General features: G+C 42.2%; 1 protein-coding gene across 1 annotated transcript in view; it reads right to left on the minus strand.

Moving 5' to 3' along the window:
• EPAS1 (endothelial PAS domain protein 1) overlaps nt 1-25,271 on the minus strand; it is a 158,766-nt gene that overhangs the window by 44,080 nt on the left and 89,415 nt on the right. Inside the window, exons 3-6 of the mRNA XM_006125477.4 lie at nt 8,929-9,080; nt 7,191-7,275; nt 6,361-6,479; nt 6,066-6,268 (exon numbers count right to left, since the gene is read on the minus strand). Of these exons, the coding sequence (XP_006125539.1) occupies nt 6,066-6,268; nt 6,361-6,479; nt 7,191-7,275; nt 8,929-9,080 (559 nt within the window). The remainder of the gene's footprint in view (nt 1-6,065; nt 6,269-6,360; nt 6,480-7,190; nt 7,276-8,928; nt 9,081-25,271) is intronic.

Here is a 25,271-nt window from a genome sequence, read left to right on the forward strand (position 1 = left end):
TGCTAACTGAGTCCAGCCCAGAGGTCTAGGGCTCCCACACAGAGAGCTTCCTGGCTGGAGAGGCGCACTCCACAAGCAGCAGAAACTCCCTGCTTCAGGCAATGAGCATGCTGGTAGGGAAGGAGACATAAGGAGGGAGGAGGGAAAGAGGGAGTAAGTACGTGGCAAGGACAGGAGGGCCAGAGGGGAGGGGAGTTTGGAGTGTGCAGTCAGTACGGGAGAGGAGAGGTTGCTCCTCTAGCTTTCTGGTTTGTGGGGAGAGACAGCGGACTGCATGGGGCAGGTGGGGGAAATGGGAAGGGTGGTGCTGGCATCCTTGCAGTAAGTTAGAGAGAGAGCAGTTTGGGGTGTCTTAACTTGTTTCCCTCTGGGCTACAGGCAGCAAGAATCAAACCATCTGTCTCAGCACAGCAGCTCTACCTGGACTGCAGAGCCAGGACTCTCTTTTCGGCTGGGCTATAGGGGAACAGATTGCATAGGGGAAAAGAGGACATGGGTGGGTGCTGGTGTCTGTGCAGTGAGGTGCGGACAAGGGGGAGTTTGTTTGGGGTGTCTTAACATGCCCCTATCTGGACTGCAGGCAGCAAGAACAAGACTCTGTCTCAGCACAGCAGCCTGGGCTGCTGACATAGGACTCTCTCTTGGGTTGAGGCAGGTTGTATGGGGTGATGCCAAAATTTCAGGTGGGTTAAAAGCTTTTAGACTGCTTTTGAATACTGGAACAAAAAGCCTAGCTCGACATTTGCATGAGTACATTTCAAACAAAGTTTACATAGGTGGGAAGGCTTAAGATAAGAAAGGAAAGGATTCTTTTAACAGATTTTTTTAGTGTTGTAGATATCTGCAAATTCTGATCCATTACAACAACATGTATGGTGTGTGTACAGGTAGGATGTAAAATAATACATGACCTTTAAGGAAGAAAACCTCAATCTTGATTTAAAGACCTCTAAGTAGTGAAGAATACACCACAACACTAGGTAAACTGCTCCTGTGGTTAATTACTCTGACTTAAAAACGGGCATCTTATTTCTTAGTGAATTTTTCTACCTTCAACTCCCAACTACGGGCTCTGACTTTCTCTGCTAGATTAACAAGCCTTCTCCTTGTGTATGATCCTACAGACCACAATCAAGTCATCTCTCTCAAATATCAAACATTCTGTGCAACAGAGTCTCAAGAACTCCTTATGCCTGCTTGTCTCTCTTAAGAATGTTTGTAAACTTCAACTATAAGAAAGCACATCAGCAGGACCCTACAATAAGACCACAACCAAATTCAAGAAACACCCATCAAATTGTTCTATCTTGTGAGGTTTCTCACTTCTCCTTTTCTGTGCTGACATTTCACATTTCTAATAGTTTATATTATCACCTCAATACCAGAGGAACACCACAGACAAAATAACCCTCCACTAATATGTGTAGTCTTAAGCCCCAGTCTTCAGGGAAACTAATATTTCTTGTGAGGTATTCTGAGGAAAAAACAGTGAAGAGGAGACAGCGTACCAGTGCTCTCAGCACCTGCTACTGTGTTACTAAGGCAGTGCAACAAAAATCTGCCCTGAAAAGCAACTCCTATTATATCAGGAAGGGCTGAATTCTATGTTTGTAGGGATGTAAAAGATTAACCGGTTTACCTGGTAAGCATTAGCCTTACTGACATGCTTATACCTGGTAACCGGTTAATCGGAGGAGCAGCTCCTCCCCCTCATAGTGCAGCAGGACCCCGGCCAACCCATTAACCAGTTAAACGCTCAAAATTATATTGTTTAACCAGTTAACTTTTTTAATTGATATTTACATCCCTAATATATAGCTTTGTTTTGAAGACAGTGAAACTATGAAGGGCAAGAATCAACAGTCTCATTATATATATAAAAAATAAAATACAAAATAAAATCTGGGAGAGACTAATGGATGCTATAACATAATGGAGATGATGTATCTGTAATTTTATATTTGCAGCTTTGGGTTGCACCCATTGCTGACACTTCAGGTACAACAATAAAAGAGGCCACAGTGCAGATGGCCCATCAGCAAGAGACAGGGAACTGTAAAAGAGCTTAACCTTCCTGGGGACATGGGGATCAGTCAGTGAAAAATGGCTACACAGACATGTGACTGTGTCACCTGATTCTGCAACCCATCTTCATAGCCGTAATTTTTCATGAGAAGCTGGGAGGGGTCCAACTATGAAACAAAAGACTCCCACCACATGCAAATGTTATTTAAGGGAGGGAAGTGAGGTAATCTTGGTTGTCAGTTCTCTCTGACCACCCCACCCAAGATGATTCCTGGAAACACTAAGACTGAACTGGGGGGAGGAGCTGAGCCCAGGCTAGCAGTGTGTCTTGCCTGTGAAGAAGATTATTAGCACCACATTTAAGATGACAGCTTTGCTTAGCTTGCATGTTTGTTTTTGCCCAGTTACCTACTTTGTCTGCTACCTCTTATGACCACTTGAATCTTATCTTTTTATCCTTCATAAGATCACTTTTGTTTTGTAATAAACCCAGTGGAAGTAATTACTATTTTGAGAAGCAAGGAATCTGTGCATCTCTCTCTCTATTTTGAGAAAGAGCAAATTTCATGAGCATACTGGGAATAGATCTCTCTATAGAGCTTAAAAATGATTTATATAGGATTCAGTTCCCAGAGGGACTGTGTACTTGAGTGCAGTGAACAGATCTCACACCGTACTGCTTTTAATCTGTGTCTACAGCCTTAGCTCAACAAGAGAGGGTTACAGTATGCCCAGGCTGTCAGGGGAAGCAGGCTCAGTGGTGTCTCAGCACATCAGATGACATTCTAAAGAGGGTCCCAAGCTGCCACCATGTGCTTCACATTCAGTCTGATATCCTGCCTCCCTTCAGGGAAGAGCATTAGTCCCAGGTCTTGCATTCATTCTCTGGGAATTCTAATGTATTTTTAAAAAACAAAAGAAAAGGAGGCAGCTACTACCTATTACACTACTGCTTTCTCCTTGTTCAAGCAGAGTAGACTCATGTTGCAATCTTCAGAGTATATTTCTAATAACTATATGTGTGCTACCAAATCTGAAGGAGGCAATGATCTCAGTCACAAGTTGCTTTTATCCAGTCATATGGTATATTTCTAACCTTTCTTCCATTCATAGCTGCCAAAATTACTAACTTCCATGACTGCTCCACAACATTATGCAAAGTAATAAAATTTTTACTTGCAACCATTTAAAAGTCTTCAAAGCACCAAAGAAATTAGCGAACTAAATCCTCAATGCTGCACACACTTATGCACGTGCTTAACATTAAGCCTGGGTAAAGTCCCAGTGACAAACATGCTGACTTCAATGACATGGCTCCTGTGTTGCATGCATACGTACAAGTATTTGCAAAGCTGGGCCCAGCACAGTCAGTAGCTATGTTTAGACTACAGGCTTCTTGCGCAAGAAGCTTTTTGCGGAAGAGATCTTCCGCAGAAACGTCTTGCGCAAGAGAGCATCCATACTTCAAAAGCGCATCAAAAAAGCGATGAACTTTTGTGCAAGAGAGCATCCACACGCTCTCACAAAAGAAAGCACTGATAGCTATCAACAGAATGGCCACCACGGTACCTGTGCTTTTTCCTCCTTCCTGTTTTTGTGCAAAAAATCCCTGTTGCCCGTTCACATACACCTTTTTGCTCAAGAACTCTTGCTCAAAAAGGAGTTATTCATTGTAGAAAGAGGAATAACTATTGAGCAAAAACTCCTCTGTTCTTTTGATTTTTTTGTGCAAAAACACTCTTGAGGTATGGATGCTCCATGAGTTTTTGCGCAAAAACGGATGTTTTTGTGCAAAAACTCTGTAGTGTAGACATAGCCAACTGGAACATAATACCGCACACACAACACTGATATGTACAGGACAATCTGGTATCAGAGTTGGTAAATATTGAACCAAAAGTTGCAAGCTTGAGACAAGACTTTTGGTCCTGAGTCATTGAGTCAGAATCATCAGGAAAGTGATTCTTGAAAAATTAAAAGGGGGGGAATAAACATTTAATTGCCTTTCACCTGGCAAAAGAAATATATTTCTGCTTTGTAGTTGGATCAAACCTACTACAGTACCCTTACAAATTCTCTATTGGCAAATGCCTACTGGGTTAGTTAGCTGATAACATACTGACCAAAAAACAGCACTTAAATTGTATCCACAAAATATGGGAAAACACATGAGTAAGGGATGTAGGAACAAGCCCACATATTAATTCACTTTTTAAAAGCAATAACAATGGATTTATGTTACTATTGGCTCTTAAGAATTAAAGGACTAATGCTTCTACCATTAAGCTTGCAATAGTCTGCTTGCTAAAGAATAATCTATATTTATTCTATAAGTGATAGTAAAAATCTCATTTTTCTGCTTCTCATCAATTATCCTGGTACAGGTCCCGGGAGTAGATTTTGATCCCAATTCAAAGGGCAGCACAAGTCAGCCCAGTAGGGTTGCCAGGCATCCAGTTTTGAACTGGAAAAGGGACCTTAGCAGCTCTGTTCAGCACCAGTGATTGGGCTGTTAAAAATCTCGTTGGTGGTGCAGTAGAGCCAAGGCAGGCTCCCACCCTGCAGCTCCCAGAAGCTGCCAGCATATCCCTGTGGACCAGATGCTCAGAGGCAGCCAGGGAGGCTCACCACAGCAGCAACCACAGCCAGTGGGAACTGTGGGGATGGCATCTGTGGAAGGGGTAAGTGTGTAGAGCTTCCTGGCAGTGCATCTGCTTAGGGGTTCGTAGGGAAATGCCAGCCACTTCCAGGTGTCACCTGAAGTAAGCACACTTACTGCTTGGAGACCACATATTGAACTCCCTCCTGTGCCCCCACCTCCTGCCCCAGCCTGCACTCCTCACTTCTTCTGTACCCTGCACCCCTCATTTCTGGAATTTGCATCTCCAGAAGGAGCCCTCACCCTCTCCCACACCCTGCCCCAGCTTGCAGTCCCCTCCCATACTCTAAACCCCTCACTCCAGCATCTCCCCAGAGCCCACATCTCCAGCCAGGGCCCTCACCATTTCCACACCTCAAGGGAGTAAGTTTTGGGGAAAGTGAGGGTACATCTAGACTACAGAGCTTTTCTGGGATACCAGAGGTATCGGGGAAAAGCTCTCCCATGACCAAGGAACACGTCTGCTTTTCTGAAAAAAATTTCGGAAAAGCAGACGTGTTTTTTCGGCATCCCAGTAAACCTCGTTTAACGAGAAAGAAGGGATGTTTCAAAAGAGGGTTTTCCCCCAACATTTGGCCCCGTGTAGCCTGGTGTTCAGGGTGGGTTGAAGAACTATGGCATAAGTTCGCAATTTATTTATCTTTTTCCGACTTTTCTTTGTAGTGTAGACACAGCCTGAGTGACGGAGGGAGGGGGGATATCTAGGGCTGGGCAAGGTTGTTCAGTTTTCTGCTAGTAACCCTGGAGCAAAGAGGACATTTATATTTGTGTATGTTATACCTTTCTCCAGTCCTTCCTGATCACATATATAACACCAGTGTACATTCACTCTAGACTCGCCTCCATCATCTCACACACATTAGCCATCACGGATTGAACAATCTCTCCCTTGTGCATCATGTCCTAATTTGACCTTCTCTGCCGAGACTGGTAAATCTGAACGACAGTTTTCCAAGGCTGTTTGGAGACTGCAGTCGCCATAGATCGGAAAAAAAGGGAACAGCCTCAGCCCCAGAGCATTGTCCCCGACTCTGAGATCTTATAGAAACTCCTCTCCTAGCATTCAGTTTGGATTGGAGAACTATGGCATAGGAATCTAGCCACCCACGGACGGAATCACACCCTGCTCAACCTGTGGATTCCAAATTAGACATCCAAATGGCTACTGACATTGGTCAAAACTGTTCCTCTCCAGAACTGCAGGAACAGCCAATGGAAGAATATCACCCTTGGTAGTGTGAAACAATTTAACCTGTTCAAATACAAAGAACACTATGAAGAAAGATTCTGGTTTCCTATTTATTGGGGGTGCGGGGAAGGAGGTTTAAGTAAAGAAAAATCAGAAATCTCCTAGGCAAGGAACAGTCAGTAAATGCTATACCTGTCATCACAGTAGGTAAATTTCATGTCCATGCTATGGCGGCTCAAGAATGTCTTGCTGTCCAGTGGAATATCCATATTTGAAGGGTGCTGAATGGGTTCACACATTATTATAAGGCAGGTGAGGAGAGGCTCCTTATACCCACACAGGCTGTGCGAAGGGCAAGAGTTATACACCTTAACTTGCCCAGTGCAATGCAAGACCTGAAACAAATAATGATTTTATAATAGTAAGTTTAAAAGGTACTTTCATCTGACTTTTATCAATAACACTTAAGATGGCTACAGTGTGATACCTTCCATGTGGCAGATTTGAGGTTTACAGTTCTGCCTCTGTTAGTAACAGTGCATTTCATTCTCATGAAGAAGTCACGGTCTGTGGACATCTCTTTGTTTTTCTTTCCAAATCCTGGACCTAAGATGAGAAAAAAAGAAAATTCTTGGCTAATATTTTGTTCCAGAAAGAGGGGGATGGTTGCGTTGCTTTTTAAAACTCACTTTTGTTTTGTAGAGAACAGATTATTTGATTCTCACATTATTCCCTTCCACATCAAGTCTTGTGCCTTGCACCCTCTTGGTTTAAATAATATTTAACACTAGTGTGAAAAATAAATCCCCCCTCTAAAAAAATACTGGACCTTTCCACCACTTTAGTCCCATTTAAACCCCTTGCTAAATCCCCAATTGCGCAAGCTACATATGGACAGACTCCTGTGCCCACACACAGCTTGAGAGAGTCAAGCAGAGCTCTGTACAAGTGAAATGGTCCACCAATGCAGAGCAGTTTGTACAAGTTCGGGGTGTAGAGATTTAAATGGTAGAGGAGCCCTGTTCATTTTAACATGTATTTAGCTTGTGGTACATAAATCTTTATTAACTATTGCAAGTGAAGATGCTGCACCTTTCTTTAGGTTGGAAACAAGAAATTAACAAAACACATGGTTCTCAGTGTTGTTATATGTAACCAAAAAGCTTTAAAAATAGTGGAAATGTTTTTGACACCAAATACTATTCCCTTTTGCCCGGTATGGTCACTATCTAACTTCTGCTATCTGTTAGTTACTTTATTGGAGTGTTTAAAGGATAAAAAAGAAAAATTCATCAAAGATTTTAACTTTTTTCTTACCAGTTTTCAAACTCAGATTCTCTCGAATTTCCTCATGGTCACATGGGTGAGTGAAATCAAATATGCTGTGTCCAGTTAATTCCACCTGTTCAGAAAACAATACATATATTTAGCCAAGAGTAAGTATAAATAAAATTTAATAATGGAGAAAACTATTTTGGAACACTGATTCATTCAATGGGACCACAGAAAGCGCAAAAGCAATACAATATGCTTGATCTTTTCTTGATAATTTCAGTTCCTTACATTCTTTACCTGCTTCCCTAAAGGTATAATTTCTCTAGGATATTCTTGAGGATATTGTGGTTAACAACAAAATCATTCTTAAGCTTAGAAGTATACTCTAGATGTCCTCAACAAACTAATCAGTCAATGAAACTGAGTCCAGTTACACTAACTGAAGATTTGGCCCTTACTAAAAACAGAAATGATAGGCAGCCTATTGGAGGCATAATATGCCATATTCAACTCTGGCATGTACCGCTTTCACAGTGTGCATTATATCAGCAATTATTTTAGCCCATACTCCTTTAACAGCTATTATTTGGATTCTATACCCTGTAGACCCATTTGGGCATTTTGATTTAACCCTTAAACTGATGGATCACTGACTTCACCAATGAAAAGGGACTGATATAAAGTCCATGAAATATCTTCATTGACTTCAATAGCTTTTGGAGCCAACTGACAACAGCCAAATAATCAGACTGAATGTGGGAGAAAAAGGTACCACACATGCCTTCCCACTCAAGCTGCAGGTCCTGAATGTCATGTGCAAAGTATGTCAGGGCCATTGGAATAGAGCAAGATAGAATCTCAGCTTTGTTAGTCCCTTCTCATAGTCTTTGCAGGGCCACTCATCTACCTTGGGGTACATGTGGAGTTGAGCAGCCCCTCCACAGCTTCTCCACCCACTGGCACCCCTGAAAGTCAATGGCTTTCCATGCCACAACTAAATCTTAGCAGAGGCAGTGTCTCAGGCCATCCTCTTCTCTCTGTTTGGCACAGAATAGTTTAGTCTCCTGCAGAGTACAATATTTTGGTCTAATTTCAGCTGCTGGGTTTTGTGTGGGGGTGCTGTTGGTGGCCTGTAAAGTACAGAAGGTCAGATTAGATGATCTGGTGATCCTTTCTGGCCTTAAACTTTACAACTCTCTGAAATTAAAAAGACCTCTCTTAACTCCAAACAAGCCAATGTCCCCTCTATTTTTTTTCTATTCATGTATGGAATAAATTTTATGTGCACCATGGAATGTGCAGATGTGCACCACCAGCAGAAACACATACTGCCAGCTGTGGCCACTCTGCTAATGAGTTGGGCAGCATTTGAATCTCGCCTGGGTGGCCGCTCAAGCGCACAGCTTACAGGAAACACCGAAACAAACCACTTCCTATCAACACATTTTGGAAACGTAGGCCAGTCTTCTGGCCTCCAAATCTGGGGCCTAACAGGCCAAATGGGAAATGGTGTTTCAGAGCTGAAAACCCTTTACGGAGAATATTCTGCAGCCAACACTTCAGTTTTAAACAAAGAGGCTGACAAATCAAGGTACTAATTCAGAGTGCTGCAGTGTGCCACACAGGGGCTTCATTTGCTCATTTTCTCTTTCACAGAATAAGATCACAGCTTTATTGAGTGGAATTTGAATTAGAAGCTCAGTGGAGACAGAGAAACTATGTCAATGTTTTTGGAATCATGTTAAAGACAGCTTTTTGAAAACAGTACGGAACAAGTTACCTGTGTGAGGCCCATGTATTTGTTGATGTTCTCTGACAAAAAGATCATGTCTCCATCCTGTGTCACTACAGCAATAAATCCCTCCAAAGCTTTCAGATACAAGTTGTCTATCTGTTGGTCTATGTCCAAGTCACTCTCATTGTCAACACATACTAAAATGAAAAGAAAGTAGACAAAACTAATCAGTTTTCAGAGCCATCATTTTTCTGCTTGCTTTCTAATCATACCATATAGCAAAATGCTTTTCTGATGCCAGAATTCTGGTTATAGAAAACCTCTCTTTGTACACAGTCTTGAGGAGGACAAGAGATGAGCCATTTGCACGGGGTCTGAAGGGGACAAGCTAATTATTAAGAAGAGAGAAGACATCTTTTTTAAAGGTGAAGAAACACTTACCTTGTCACTTAACTTATAGTTCTTTGAGATGTTTTAGCCACAATAAATAGTCCACTGTTGGTGCACATACATCCACTGCCTTCGTATTCAGATTCTTTTAGTTAGCAGTGTCCTTTTGGGGCCATACTTGTTCTCATGCCTCCAACTGAGGACATGAAGGGAGGGACCAGGGCCGGCCTTAGGCCGATTTGACCGATTCGGTTGAATCGGGTCCCGCGCCTAAGGGGACCCCATGCCCCTGAACACGGAAGTGCAGGTCAGCGAGTTACAGAGCCGGGGCACTGGCCTGCTCCACCAATGGAGCTGTATCTCTCACCTGGCATTGGGGGCTGGAGGGGGAGGTGCTGGGAGAAGGCTTGAAAGAAGGAGTGGGTATGAGAAAGGTGGGGATGGAGCAAGGCATGTGTGAGGGCACGGGGCAGGAGGGGAATGGGGCAGAGAGTGGTGAGGGGGTGAGCATCAGGAAAAAAGAGGGCAAAAGGGGCAGGGGCAGTAAGGGAAGGGGGAGGCACAAGGAGGGTGCAGGTCTAAGGGAAGGTGCAGGTGCCAGGTGATTTTTGGGGTGAAACATAAGGGCAGACACCTGCAGGGGAGGGACCAGCACCAGAGGAGAGAGGCAGGGCAGGTGTGTAGAGTGAGGTGTTAGGAGAGGGGATGAAGAGGGGTAGCTCACTTGATCAGAGTGGGGCTACTGGAGGAGTGGGCACATGTGTGGCAACATGGGCTAGTTGCCTGAGTATAGACCAAAGGAATGGGGTGGGCTTGTACTCAAGGGGCTAACCAACACTGCTGCCAGTGCTGCAACAGCCACTCTATTTTAGTGCCCTAGTTCGGCCAGAGCTAGCACATTTGTTTATCGGGCTGGAAGATGCTCCCAAATGCAGTGCAGACATATCCTCAGAGCACAGGCAGAGTGCCCGATTGATATGGCTGACCAAAGGAATCTGAACTGTAATGCACTGGGTGCAGGGCAGGCCCACAACATTTTGGCACCTGAGGCGGGGAGCTCAAATGACGCCCCCATGTCTCCTTGCTTGGGCCAAAACTTTGAAAGGTCTCAATTCTGCCTTCTTCCTGTTCTGCTCCTCTCATCATACTGCTCTGCTACCTACCCCAATAAAGGAAAACTAACAACTTAAAATGCCTTGTTCAAAAATTTTAAGTGACACTTAATTTTCAAATGCCTGAACAGCAAATGTAACTTTTCTTGTCTGCATAGTAAACACTGGCATTTTTATTTGTTTGAATAATGCAAGTGGTGCTTTCCGTGCCTTCTTGGTTGCAAAGATCTGAACTGCTTCCTGAAGGTCCACAGTCTGGGCCAGCTTATGCTCTATTGAGATGGTTGCAAGGCTAACCAGCCTCTCCTGTGTCATTGTGGAGCATAGATGTGTTTTTATTAACTTCAGCTTGGAGAAGCTGCGTTCTCACTGGCAACTGTTACAGGAAGTGTTAGAAGTATGCGCAAGAGCAACAAAAGCAGTTGGAAAGTGGGTGGTCATCTTATTTGTGCACATATATTCAAGAACAGCCTTTGGAGTTGATCCTGCTGAAATGTATCTTGAAAGGGCTTTCAGTTCATCACCTAAATCACTCGCATTAATATCGCGCATGTCATCATGTGTCAACCTGCATTGCTGGTATAGGTCTTCTTCAGGTGTAGTGAGAAATTTGGAATATCATACAACATCCCAAATATACTGCTGTGTTCCTTGAGGTGCATGAAACGTTCTTCAACTGACTGTATTGCACAATCTAGCTCTTGGTTTAAGAATTCAACTTTGAATTGTTGTTTGGGGTCTCTTATGGGATTATCCCGTGCCTCGTAATTAAAATTCCTTCTTCTTCGATAACTCTTGTATTCTTGAATAGGTGGGAAAATAGCTTTAGTGTGAAGTTCCTTTGCCAACTTCTGTGCACTCTTCAGAACATTTTGAAATCCCTCATTTGATCAGTAAGACTGTAGGTATGACTTTGCTTTGTTCAGTTGTTCCATTGCTCCAGATATATCAAGGTCAACACCTTGGAGTCTCCTGCTTACAACATTTATTCAAACAGTATGCCATGACACAACACTAAGCCACAAAGAAATCTGAAGTTATGTATGTTTCTGGTGATTCCATTTTCCTCTGCCACTGTTCTCCCACAAACAGTTCCTGTCATAGCATTATCCTCCATAATGGCAACTATGGCATCATCTATCTTCCCAATTTGGTGTTTGATAAGCTTTATCACCTCCACTCAACTTTCCCATCGTGTGGCACTCCGTGGTTTCAGTGTCAGAAAGGATGTTCCCAGATTTTGCTTCAAAATTTGCCATCGATGAGTTGATGCAGAGAAAAATACACAGATTATTTGAATTACATTAAAAAATTCAGCAGCCTCACTAGAAGCTGATGCTGCATCACTGACCACCAACTTCAATGAATGAGAACTGCATGGGACAAAAAAAACTCAAGGGTTTAATTCTCGGATCCATGTCTGTACTCCTCTGTTCTTTCCTCTCATGTTGGCACCATTATCGTAGTTCTGACCTCTCATGTCAGCTATCATAATTCCTGTATCTTCCAACTTTTTAAGAAGCACGTTTGTCATACCAGCTCCTGTAGTATCATCAATGTCAATAAATTCTAGAAAATGCTCGCTGGCAGTCACCATTCCAGGGACATTTTCACTAGGTTCTGTTCTTGTTACAAAATGCACCATTAAAGTCATTTGTTCTGTATGGCTGATGTCAGGTGTGCAGTCCTGAATAACAGAGTAAACTTGCTGACTTCAGATCTGCCACAATCTTCTGTTTGACTTTTGTTGCCAATAACTGTATGATCTCATTTTAAATTGTTTTTCCACGGTAGTGGTGTGTGTACATTTCTTGGGTGGTGACTCTTCTTAGATGCTCCTGGAGTACAGCATCAAACTCAACCATCAGATCCACAATTTTAAGGAAGTTTCCATTGTTTGGAACATACAGCTAATCTGAAGTGCCACATAGTGCTAGGTTTTGGGTAGCAAGCATTCTCACAAAGGCAATGAGCCTTTTCAGAACATTTTGCCAGTAGAGAGACTCTGACGCAATCATCTCTTGATGTTGATTATCTATGGTGCCTTTAACCTTAGTCTCATCTCAACCTCTTTCTACCTATGGAATGCCCTCTGGTGATTTGTTGCCTTCTCATGGCATGCCATATTTCAAGCCAGATTTTTCCAGTCTTTTGTTCCTGTAGAACCCAATGTGGCTGGAACATTAGACTGGAAGAGTTTGTCGCAAAAACAGTATGCAGCATTCTGGGTTTTTGAGTACCTAAGCCATGACCTCTCCACATTGTCACCATTGAGGATTTCATGCCAGTAATGTGTTGGATGGAAACGTCTATTTTCATTGTCTTTGGGGAACATGAAGTTTTTCACATGCTGTGGCCCATGCAGTACAAGGAAGCCCCGCAGGCTACTGCTCAAGTGAGTCCACAGTCCTGGATCATCTACACTTATGGAACTAAACTCAGCAGCAGCTGTTTCTTGTGCCTCCACCACACTCTTCTCTGATCTACACTTTTCTTCAGGAATGTGCATGGTTACATCCATTTGAGATGGAGATATGGACGCTGCAGTAGCTGCCAGGTCACCTGCACTCTGACTAACTGGAAGATCAGGCATCTCCTCACCACTCACATTCTCACTGGGGGCGGAAGGCTCACCATGAACATTTGTGTCTATGTATCTCAGGAGAGCTCCTTCCTGCTTAGATAGAAAAGTTTCCTTTGCTTTCTTTCTTTTTCTGAATGCTGCCCCAGAGGGGCGTTTTCTTCTTTCACTCATGACTGCTGTTCTGTGCCAGCTATAGTGGCTCTCAACACTCAATTGAAGGGGACAAATAAGCAGGCTGGTAGCAGGGCCGGAGTGAGGGAAGATATCAGCATCTTAAGGGCCTAACTGGCTCCTACTACTTCAGTTGATTGCCTGTTCTCTTCAAGTGGGTTCAGGGAAGCAGCAGGAAACGGGAAGCTCCCTAAGGAGGTGGTATTAATCAGTCCAGACTCCTGGGGGTGCTAGAGAGCTACATTAGAGGCTCCTCCTCCTCTCTCTCCCTGCAGCGCCTGCTGCTTTCTGTTATTCCCTCTCACCTTTTCTTCTGCCTGCCTGTTATATCTCTTGTGCCCTCCTTCCTCCAGCACAGCCCTTCACCATCTCTGTGCATCTAGAGCAGAGAGAATATATATACACTGGGGCTACGTCTAGACTGGCATGATTTTCCAAAAGTTTTCCTTTAAAAGCATTTTCGTAACAGAGCGTCTAGATTGGCACGTACGCTTTTCTGCAAAACACTTTTTGCGGAAAAGCGTCCGTGCCAATCCAGACGCACTTTTCCGCAAAAAAGCCCTGATCGCCATTTTCGTGATAGGGGCTTTTTTGCGGAAAACAAATCTGAGCTGTCTACACTGGCCCGAACGGGAGCAGCATAGTATTTCCGCAAGAACACTGACAATCTTACATGAGATTGTCAGTGCTTTTGTGGAAATTCAAGCGGCCAGTATAGACAGCTGGCAAGTTTTTCCAGAAAAGTGCCTGATTTTCTGGAAAAACTGGCCAGTCTAGACTCAACCTAGAAGCAGACACAACTTTCTACCTTCTAGGACCTAGTGGTACCCCCGCCTTCCCCCACAGTCTGGCATCTGAGGTAGCCAGCCACTTCAGTTTGCCTCAAAGTAAGGCCAGTCCTGACTGCATGCACGCCCCACAATAGTGGAATGTACATAAACAAGCACTCAAAAAAGAACGTATTATTTCCTTTACTGTTGTTTAAAATTACTATTTCAACATACAGGGTCTATTCTCCAGTCAATGAGTCTATGTAATGCATATTCATACTAAGGACACTTAGGGCCTTTATTTGCAGATATCAGATTTACACCTGCAATTATTGAACCTGTACGTAATGAAAGAAAGAAATGTGCCTGAAATGTGCACCCAAGTATTAATTTACACAAGCAGATTAGTGCATGCACAGATTTTGTGAATCTCTCTCCCTACATTCAAATAGTGAAGCCAGTCTTAAGCGACCAGTCAAGAGACAGATAAAAATTATTTCCTTAAAGTAGATATTCATCTAATGAACAAACTTATTCAATATGTTTGTGACTAGTTTATATCAGTGTCTTAAGACGAAAGTTGCAAGGTTACAGAAGCCTCCTGTACGAGTTTCACAGTATTTCAGGAAGATCCCAACTCCTATGCTTTGCTTATCCAGTGCAGAAGAAACACATATTCAAGGAATTTGAATGTATCCTTTTCCCCGCACTCTTGTACTGATGGATTCAGTTAATCTTTTCCCCCAAGAGGAGGCATTAGGATGTAGTAATATAAGTGACCAAAATATTTAGGTAGGTGTGCTAACAGCTGGCCACATCATACCTTCAGAAAGGTAGTTTGTTGGTTACATCAAAGCATTCTTGCTGGAACATTTGACTGTGGTCAAATAACAGAGGGTCAACTGACAGGCCAACTGACATTATTTGATGAGTCAATTGACCAGCTAAGCATAAAAAAAAGGCTTTTTGAAATTTCATTGGGTGAGGCATGGGGATTCACTGAGAAGTGTGGATAGGGGAAATTCAGTAGATAATACACTGAAGCTCCTGCACACTGTAACTGACTATACTTCATAGCCAGCAGACCATATACCTTAAGTACCCAGTACCTAGGAACATAAGAACAGCCAGACTGGGTCAGACCAAAGGTCCATCTAGCCCAGTATCCTGTCTGCTGACAGTGGCCAGTGCCAGGTGCCCCACAGGGGGTGAACTGAAGACAATGATCAAGCAATTTGTCTCCTGCCATCCTTCTCCAGCCTTTGACAAACAGAGACCAAGGGCACCATTCCTTACCACCTGGCTAATAGCCTTTTATGGACCTAACCTCCATGAATTTATCTAGCTCTTTTTTTAAACTCTGTTATAGTCCTAACCTTCACAGCTTCCTTTGGCAAGGAGTTCCATAGGTTGACTGTGCGCTGTGTGAAGAAGAACTTTCTTTTATTAGTTTTAAACCTACTACCCATTAATTTCATTTGGTGTCCTCTAGTTCTTATATTATGGGAACAAGTAAATAACTTTTCTTTATTAACCCTCTCCGCACCACTCATGATTTTATAGACCTCTATCATATCTCCCCTCAGTCTCCTCTTTTCTAAACTGAAGTCTCAGTCTCTTTAACCTCTCCTCATATGGGACCCTTTCCAAACCCTTAATCATTTTAATTGCTCATTTCTGAACCTTTTCTAATGCCAAAATATCTTTTTTGAGGTGAGGAGACCACATCTGTATGCAGTATTCAAGATGTGGGCATACTATAGTTTTATATAGGGGCAGTAAGATATTCTTCATCTTATTTTCTATTCCTTTAAAAATAATTCTTAGCATCCTATTTACTTTTTTGAGTGCTGCTGCACACTGCATGGACTTTTTCAGAGAACTATCCACGATAACTCCAAGATATCTTTCCTGATCAATTACAGCTAAATTAGCCCCCATCATATTGAATGTATAGTTAGAGTTATTTTTTCCAGTGTGCATTACTTTACACTTATCCACATTAAATTTCATTTGCCATTTTATTGCCCAATCACTAAGTTTGGCGAGATCTTTTTGAAGTTCTTCACAGTCTGCTTTGGTGTTGACTATCTTGAACAGTTTAGTATCATCCACAAACTTTGCCACCTCACTGCTTACCCCTTTCTCTAGATCGTTTATGAATCAGTTGAATAGGATTGGTCCTAGGACTGACCCTTGGGGAACACCATTAATTACACCTCTCCATTCTGAAAATTTACCATTTATTCCTACCCTTTGTTTCCTGTCTTTTAACCAGTTCTCAGTCCATGAAAGGACCTTCCCTCTTATCCCATGACAACCTAATTTACACACAAGCCTTTGGTGATGAACCTTGCCAACGGCTTTCTGGAAATCTAAGTATACTGTATCTATTGGATCCCCCTTGTCCACATATTTGTTAACCCCTTCAAAGATCTCTAATAGATTAGTAAGGCATGATTTTCCTTTATAGAAACCATGTTGACTTTTGCCCAACAAATTATGTTCTTCTACGTGTTTGACAATTTTATTCTTTACTATTGTTTCAACTAATTTGCCCGGTACTGACATTACATTTACTGGTCTATAATTGCCAGGGTCGCCTCTAGAGCCCTTTTTAAATATTGGCGTTATGTTAGCTGTCTTCCAGTCCTTGGGTAGAGAAGCTGATTTAAAGGATAGGTTACAAACCACAGTTAATATTTCCGCAATTTCACATTTGAGTTCTTTCAGAACCCTTGGGTGAATGCCATCTGGTCCTGGTGATTTCTTACTGTTAAGAACACACTCAGGCCAAATTCTAGAGCTTATTTAGGCATCATGCCCTGATGTTGTATGGGTGTGCCGGGAGGTGAAGGAGTGGAGCCAGTATGCACCACTTCTCAGGAAAGGACAGGCTTGTGCTCTACTGAGTGAAAAGCCTCACAGGAGTAGCTGCTGTATTACTTTGTATCTGGGAAAACAACGAGGAGTCCTGTGGCACCTTAGAGACTAATAGATTAGGTCTTATGCATAAGCCCTAATAAATCTGTTAGTCTAAGGTGCTACAGGACCCCTCAGTGTTTTTGCTCCAGTGAGTGAATGCCGTTTCATTTGTGTATAACAGTTTTGACAAAACAAACGTGTAGAGCCTAATTCCTTCTTTGTGCAACTCCACTGGCTTCAGTAGAATTCAGGGTTGGAATTGATACATAGAAAATATATAATAAATCTGAATAATAGTCACTTTGACCAAATGCCTTGTCAAAATAAGCAGGGAATGTCTACACTGCATGGCTATTTCGGGATACCAGAGGTATCCCAAAATAGCTACCCTGCGTCTACACAAGCCTCCTGTTATTTCGAAATATTTTTCAGAATAATGGGTGTACTATTTCAGCATTCCAGTAAACCTCGTTGCACGAGGGATAAGGAATGGCTTGAAATTGCATGGTATATCGAGTTTAGGGCGTTGTGTAGACATACCCCTAATGTAAGTGGACATCTGCCTTCCAAGTGCAATTATGCTGCTTGCAAAATGTCAAGACTACTCTTCTGGCAGCAAACTGTTTAGTCAGCAGGGGCCATGGCTATAACCCAAAACAAACTGCACCACCTGAGTTCACAGCAAACCTCATCTTCTTGACTCCCTGGCTCTAACCGAAGCCTCTCTTTTCTATTTTTTCCATTAGATTTGCATCAGCAAAACATTACCATCCAATTGCAGGAAGACTATTTTGTATTCCAAAGTACTCAGTATGACCAATGGTAAAAGGCAAATGCTTTACTTGAAGTATCAGACGATTACATTACTTTCCCATATGTATTATGTCTCAGTTGCACAATCAAGCTCTAGGGCCTCAATTTAGCAGTTCACTTAAGTACATGTTTAAATTTAAGCACACGCTTAAACTTTTTGTTGCACTGGACCTGTCCATTTTTTAAAGTTATTTTAATATAGAAAAAATGGCCCAACCCTGCATAAAACTGGCCAGCCATAACATCAGTAGTCAATGGGAACCCTCATCTGTAATCAAATAGCACCCTGTAGGTCCTTCTAGCTCACATCCAAGTCTTGGTCTACACACATTTTTGTACTGTTATAAGCATGATGATTTCTGGCAAATAATGTTTTCTTAGTATAACTTTTAATATGGATATATTTATGGATAATCCATACCTGTGTAAAAGGGACACTTTATATAAGTACAGCTCATTCCCTTTCCTGTATGGGGTATAGTAAAACTATCCCAGTATAAAGCATCTTTAGACCAGGTTACCAGTCCAGACTAGGGAGGTTGCATGATTTTAACCAGACTGGTATAGCTAATGTGATATAACATTTGTATAAAGTCCTAAAACAAAAACCTTGATTCACTTCAATAGAAACACTATTTGGCAGACAGATGGAAAGATAAACAGAGAGACTTTATAATTCAAGCATGTCTCAAAAATGACTCCTTTCTTTTGTTTTAAATTTTCTTAGGCAATTTACCAGTGGACTGCACTGGCCCATAAGCATGAGCCAATTCAGCCCCAGAGGAAAATGTTTGAGCAAGTTGGGAGGGAATAAAAATACCGACAGAAACAGAATTACTTTTTAAAATGTATTTTACAGTAGCTGTGATGTCACCTACTTTGGCAGAGGTAACCTGGCATCTCCTCTCTAGCTTTTTCAGGGGGTTATGAATGCAATTATTGACTCAAACTATGTTCAAAAATTACTAGTTACATTTTGAAACAAGCATGAAATGTATTTTCCCCTTTGCAGAATCTTACAAACAAATGCTTCATTTTAACAGATCCTTTTTCATTTCCTCTTTAATGACAATTGTGGCATGATTATAGTACCTTGATAAAAAAAGTTTGGGACTGGAACCCAAAAATCCATATTACTCATCGGTCTCCTTAAATTCACATTAATTCTCATACCACTTTACAACGTATGCTTGTACTTAGGCATCCCAACCAACACTGGAGCTGCATGGTGCTAGACACTGTACAACCCACTGCTCCATAGAAGTTAAGAGTCTAAATTAGACGAGGCACAGGGTGGGAAGGGATACAGAAGCACAAAGAAGTGAAGTGATCTCCCCAAAGTTATACACACCGGTTCTATGTTAGACCCCAGGAATAAAACCCAGGTGCCCAAATCCAAATCCAGTGCCTTAGCTATTGGATCAAGCTATTTCCTGAAACAATATTTCCTAGTTGGGGTAAAATCCACATCTCTGACAGCTTTTTAATCAATTGTCCTCTGCCCACAGAAAGGTACAAACAATCAATCACCCAGTAAGTCTGAACTGTTATGGCAAGTCCTTGTTGTAATGTTTATAGTAATCTTCTTTTATGCTAAAAATAGCTCTCATAAACAAGCTCTGATTAATTCCCACTGTCAGGATGTGCGCTGTTCCCGAGATTTAGAACACTTTTTCCATAGATGCTTGCTCATTTCCTTAAGTCCAACGTCTTGGAGCAAATTTAATGCTAAAAGTCAGATTTCTCTTGAACGATACAACTGCTCAGGTGTAAATAATATGCCATCTGAGAAAAGGTCTTTATTCTTTCAGACATCTTTTATGTTGCTCAGATGTGACTTTTTTAAAATTTAAAGATGTATCAAGTGCAGATGTGGTCTATTAGACATTGTCTGCGCTGGCATGATCTAAGAGTCAGTCCTCCCCTGGGCCAGAAGAGACTCAGAAAGTTGTTTGGATGCCATGTTATTAGATGAAATCACATGGTGCCCAACAACAATAATTACTGCTCTGCCATCCCCCAAAAAGCTGACAGGTTTTTATTTGATGTGGATGGGGATAAAGAGTGATGGTTCTTTGTAAGGATACATGTATGCTGTTTCTGTAAAACGGTGGTAGGATGGCAGATAGGAGAAGGGTTAAGGCAAGTTCTAGGAAGAACTCTACAGCACTGATTCACAATTAGGGTACACATAGCTTTGGGGGTACACAGAGGTTTCCCAAGAAGTACATCGACTCATCTAGATTATTTCCCTAGTTTTACAACAAGCTACATAAAAAGCATGAGTGAGGTTAATACAAACTGAAATTCCATACAGACAATGCCTTGTTTGTGCTTTTCTACACACTATGCACTGAAATGTAAGTACAACACTTACATTGCAGTTGATTTATTTTATAATTATGTGGTAAAGGTAAGAAGTTAAGTATTTTTTCAAACATATTGTGACAATTCTGTATTTTTTGTCTTATTTGTAAGCAAGTTGTTTTTAAGTGAGGCAAAACTTGGGGACATAAAAGACAAATAAGCCTCTGGAGAGGGGCACAATAATCTAGAAAGACTGAGAACCACAGCTCTGCAGTGAATCGCAGAGAAATAAACAATTCCATTTGTAAAGATGTTCTGTCTTATTCTAGTAAAGCTTCTTGTCCAGTACCACAGGAAATTTACTCTTTCTGTGATCCCTTGTCCAGACACAACAATCCTCATGTCTGAGAAGATATTCTCAATTTGTTCAATAAAAGCTGCAATTGAGATGCATCAGCAAAATAACAATAGAAAACTTTCCAGTTTCCTAAAGGGCTCATTTAGGTCATTTCTACATTATGCAGAAGATCGATGATGCCACAGTCAATCTTCCAGGGTTCAAATTAACAGTTCTCGTGAAGACCCACTAATTCTGAGAGGGCGCCAATGTTGGCGCCAGTAGCCCTGCTCATGAGAAGTAAGGGAAATCGATGGGAGCGCTTGCTCCCGTCGACCTCCCACTGTGTGGACAGCCCCAAAACACAATTTAAGATACGTCAACTCCAGCTACGTACTTAACATAGCTGGAGTTGCGTAGTTGATTTTCCACTTTAGTATAGACTAGGCTGTAGAGACCCGCATGTCAACAACTTCTGGAAAATATATGCTTTCTTACTCTTTAGTAACTTTATTACAAAGGATTCAGAGTGAGTCAGGGCCAGCCAGCACCATGTAGGATCAGGCCCTTAGCTGGAGTAAGTCAGATATATCAAGAGAGATACCACTGCAGGCAATGGAACATTCAACACACTCTTCCACTCTCACTGATGGGGCTGATATAATCCCTCAAAGTAACCTGGGTTGACACAGGGAATTATTTTTCCAATGAAGCAAAGCAAATAAACAAGCTATTTTTTAAGTAATGTTTTGTCACAATGGTTTCAGATTGTTCATATGTGCTAACCAATAGTCAAACCAAGGCTCTATGGAGTTTATGCTATCCCTTAAAATCATACAGAACAGCTATTTTTTCCCTTCTGCTCCCTGCTGGCTTTCCGGCTTTGTCGTCTCCCTCCCTTGAAACAACTTCACACTGACTTCCTTGCTACCTCCCTTCTCTGAAACAACTTCCTGTCTGCTTCCCCGCTCCCTCTCCATTTCTTCTCTCTTCACAGAAACAATTCCCAACACCCAACTTCCTCTGTGGGATTTCTACATAGAAAAGTGTCCTAGGTGTCTGTACAATTAGAATGAGAGGGAAAGCTGACAAAACAATCTTGGCTTGATTAGCCCCATGAAAGTATCTGGCACAATGTGGACCATAGTACATAGTCCTGAAGCACATAACTGAACTGGTATCAAGAGTGTTCAGGTGTGCAAGGCATTGGCCTCAACTATGCTTCCTTTTTCATGAATGTTGTCATAGTTGCCATTTAGTTGCAAAACTTATATTTAAGTAGACTGCCTCAAAGTGACTCTATTCTGCTACTGTCTGTGAACATTGGGAAGATGTTGATCCTTCTTTTTTTCCTTTTATGCCACTTTTCCTGGTGAGGGTCACAGCATCAGCATGCACAGTAGGGAGGACCAGACCCTTCCTTTTCTTTACAACAGGTTCCCAAGTCTTCCCAAGCCAGCTAGGAGACAAATTCCCTCAGTGTGTCCTTGGTCAGCCTCTGGGCCTCTTCCCAGTGGGGCATGCCCAGCAGAGTTCTAAAGGGAGCCTCTCATGGGGTATCTTTATCAGATGCCCGAACCATCCCAACTGGCTCCTCTTGATCCAGAGGAACGACTCTACTACAAATAGCTGAACCCCTCACCCTGTTTTAGGGTACGTCTACACTTGCACCCTACTTCGAACTAGGGATGCAAATGTAGGCGACCGAAATTGCTAATGAAGCGGGGATTTAAATATTCCATGCTTCATTAGCATAATCTCACCCGCGCGCTATTCCGATCGCCAGGTGATTCGAACCAGCAAGTGCGCTCCAGGCCGCGTTAATTCAATTCAAACCCCTTAGTTCGAACTATCATTACTTTTTTGGGGAGTAATGTTAGTTTGAACCAAGGGGTTTGAATCGAACTAACGTGGCCTGGAGCGCACTTCCTGGTTCGAATCAGCTGGCAATTAGAATAACGCGCGGGCGAGATTATGCTAATGAAGCATGGGATATTTAAATCCCCGCTTCATTAGCAATTTTGGTTGCCTACATTTCCATCCCTAGTTTGAAGTAGGGTGCAAGTGTAGATGTACCCTTAGAGAGTAAGCCACAGCACATGGATATATATCCTAGTGTCAATCCATAAAAATTCTAAGGAACCTGATTCTGCAAACTCTTACTCTTCTTTGGACTTCGACTGAGCTACTCAGACTAGTAAAATTTATGCAAGATCAAAATCCCAATTTGGACCAGACAAGATATATTCTAAAACAATCACATTCATTTTCTAATATAAAGATGACAATATTTATCATGTCAATTTAATTAGAAGATATCTTGAAAAGTCTGTGATCATATTTAAACAACATTTCTACTAAGTTCCATTTATATCGTGTACTATTCTGTCTGTGCACAACATAGAAATAATTGTAAAACTATTGTTTCAGTTTGCTTCCTGTGATATTGATCTCAATCATGCTGTCAGACCTACAGCTTGTATTTTTAAATGTTAAAGACTTCCTTTCCAACATTTCCCACACTGAATTGCCTACTGTGAAAATCAAAGGGAAATGTGTTACTAAGTAAAGAACAACTTTTATAAAAGCAAAACCTGGCATTTCTACCCTTTTGAACTTTGAGATATTCGGCCAGCTATTTCCTATTATGATAGGACACAAAGGGCCAAATTCAGATATGTCAGTGATTTCAATAGAGCTGCAAGATCTTACACAGACACAGGTATTTTCAGAGGCCCTTAATGGAAAAGGTAGTGTGGATAGAGCATTCGTATGGGACTCAGGATCAGTGTTCCTTCTAATTTTTTCCACACTGAACAGAATGAATTTTGTTATGTGCACCAATGTGGAGGTGATGTGTAACACCTCACCTTCATATTGGTGCATATAACAAAATTCATGTGGCAGGAGTGGGGCTGAGGAGTTCCGAGTATGGGAGGAGGCTTAATCCTAGGGCAGAGGAATGGCATACAGGAGTGTGAGGGCTCTGGCTGAGGAGTGTGGGCTCTGGGCTGGGGATGAGGGATTTGAGGTACAGAAGGGGATTCCAGGCTTGGGGGTAGGGCCATGGGATTTAGACATTTAAGGTATGTCTAGACTACAGGGTTTTGTCGACAAAAGTGGACTTTAGTTGACAAAACTATACCTGCGTCTACACTGCTGCTGAGCTCTGTCAACATACCATCGACAGAACTCAGCAGTTTTGTCGACGGCAGCGAACCACATTCTACAAGGAATAACACCTTTTGTCGACAGAGTTCTATTGACAGAAGGCGTTATTGCATCTACACTGTCCTTTGCGTCTACACTGTCATGTAGACAAAGCGGTTTGCTTTGTCGACAGAACTGGATGTAGTCTAGATGCTCTTTGTCAACAGAAGCTTTGTCGACAGTATCTAATACTGTCGACAAAACTTCTGTCGACAAATGCCTGTAGTCGAGATGTACCCAGAGGAGGGGGCTGAGGGTTGGTGCAGGAGGGAATGAAGGCTCTGGGGTGAGCCTGGGGATGAGGGATTTGGGATTCAAGAGGGGGCTCCAGCTTTGGGAAGGGGCTCTAGGCTGGGAAGAGGGTGCAGAAAGGGATACAGACTGAGCTGGGGCTGGGGATGAGGGGCTTAGAGTGCAGACGGTGGTTCTGGGTTGAGAAGCTCCGGGTGGGAAGGGGCTTGGGCTTACCTAAGTGGCTCCTGGTCAATGGCTTTAAGACAGGCTGCCTGGTGCCTGCCTGTACTGGGGCACTGTCACGGCCACTCCATGCTAGGGCTCATGGGGCTCATCTCTCTTCCCCAGCCACCGTAGCTCTGTGCTTGAGCCGGCAGGAAGAGGCACTTCCCCACCAGGCATGGTGGTTTTGGATCTTGAAGAAAGGCATTTCCCCCCCTGCAGCCCTGAGCCCTTGTGTGGGTCTTAATGGGAAGCTGTGCAGTTGTATGGCCACGCATCTTAGAGGCAACTTAGTTCAGGAGACCTAAATGTTATTCCTGACTCTCTCACTGATCTGCTGGGTGACAATGGGCAAGTCACCTGAACTCTTTGTGCCTCATTTTACCTATCTGTAAAATGGAGGTGATGATACTTACAGCCAATGTAAAAGCTTTTGAGTTTATTATTAAGCATTTATTATTTTTTATTATTATTGTTAATGATAGTGTTAGACATCCATTGACTTTCAGTAAGAGTTGGTTAGCTAATTTCTTTAGGCCATTGGAAATTCCTGTTACAGCAGGAATGAAGGATTCAGTAGGGTACTCAGAACCCTCAATTCTCACCAATGCAAGTGATAATTAAAGAGGTTTCCCCCTTGCAGAATCAGGGCCACAGAACACATTGCAAATACTTTAATATCAAAATGTTTTTTTCTTAAATGACTAGCTTTTGGTAAAAACAATCAAGGCTTGAATCATGACAAAACCCACTAAGGAAGCAATATTTTGTACTGGATTCCCCTTGAAGCATTTTTTAAAACCTGAACTGGCAACTTGTTTTACTGGATACATAAATGCAACACATATTTTTACAGTTTCAAACAATTATAAAATAATTATACTCACATCCAGTTTATACAAAATGTCTAGTGTGTTCAAAAACACAAGATAAAAAGAAAAGAAGTAGCCTGGGTTGAGGTGATCGGCTGTATTTCATGAAGTGATCAACTGTATTTCTGTTCAATATCTTCATCAACGACTTAGATATTGGTATGGAAACTACGCTTATTAACATAAGAACATAAGAACGGCCGTACTGGGTCAGACCAAAGGTCATTCTAGCCCCGTATCCTGTCTGCCGACAGTGGCCAACACCAGGTGCCCCAGAGAGGGTGGACCAAAGACAATGATCAAGCGATTTGTCTCCTGCCATCTCTCTCCAGCCTCTGACAAACAGAGGCCAAGGACACCATTTTATCTCCTGGCTAATAGCCTTTTATGGACCTAACCTCCATGAAATTATCTAGCTTCTCTTTAAACTCTATTATAGAG

Source organism: Pelodiscus sinensis, chromosome 3, assembly GCF_049634645.1.
Source record: "Pelodiscus sinensis isolate JC-2024 chromosome 3, ASM4963464v1, whole genome shotgun sequence".
Classification (NCBI taxonomy): Eukaryota; Metazoa; Chordata; order Testudines; family Trionychidae; genus Pelodiscus; species Pelodiscus sinensis.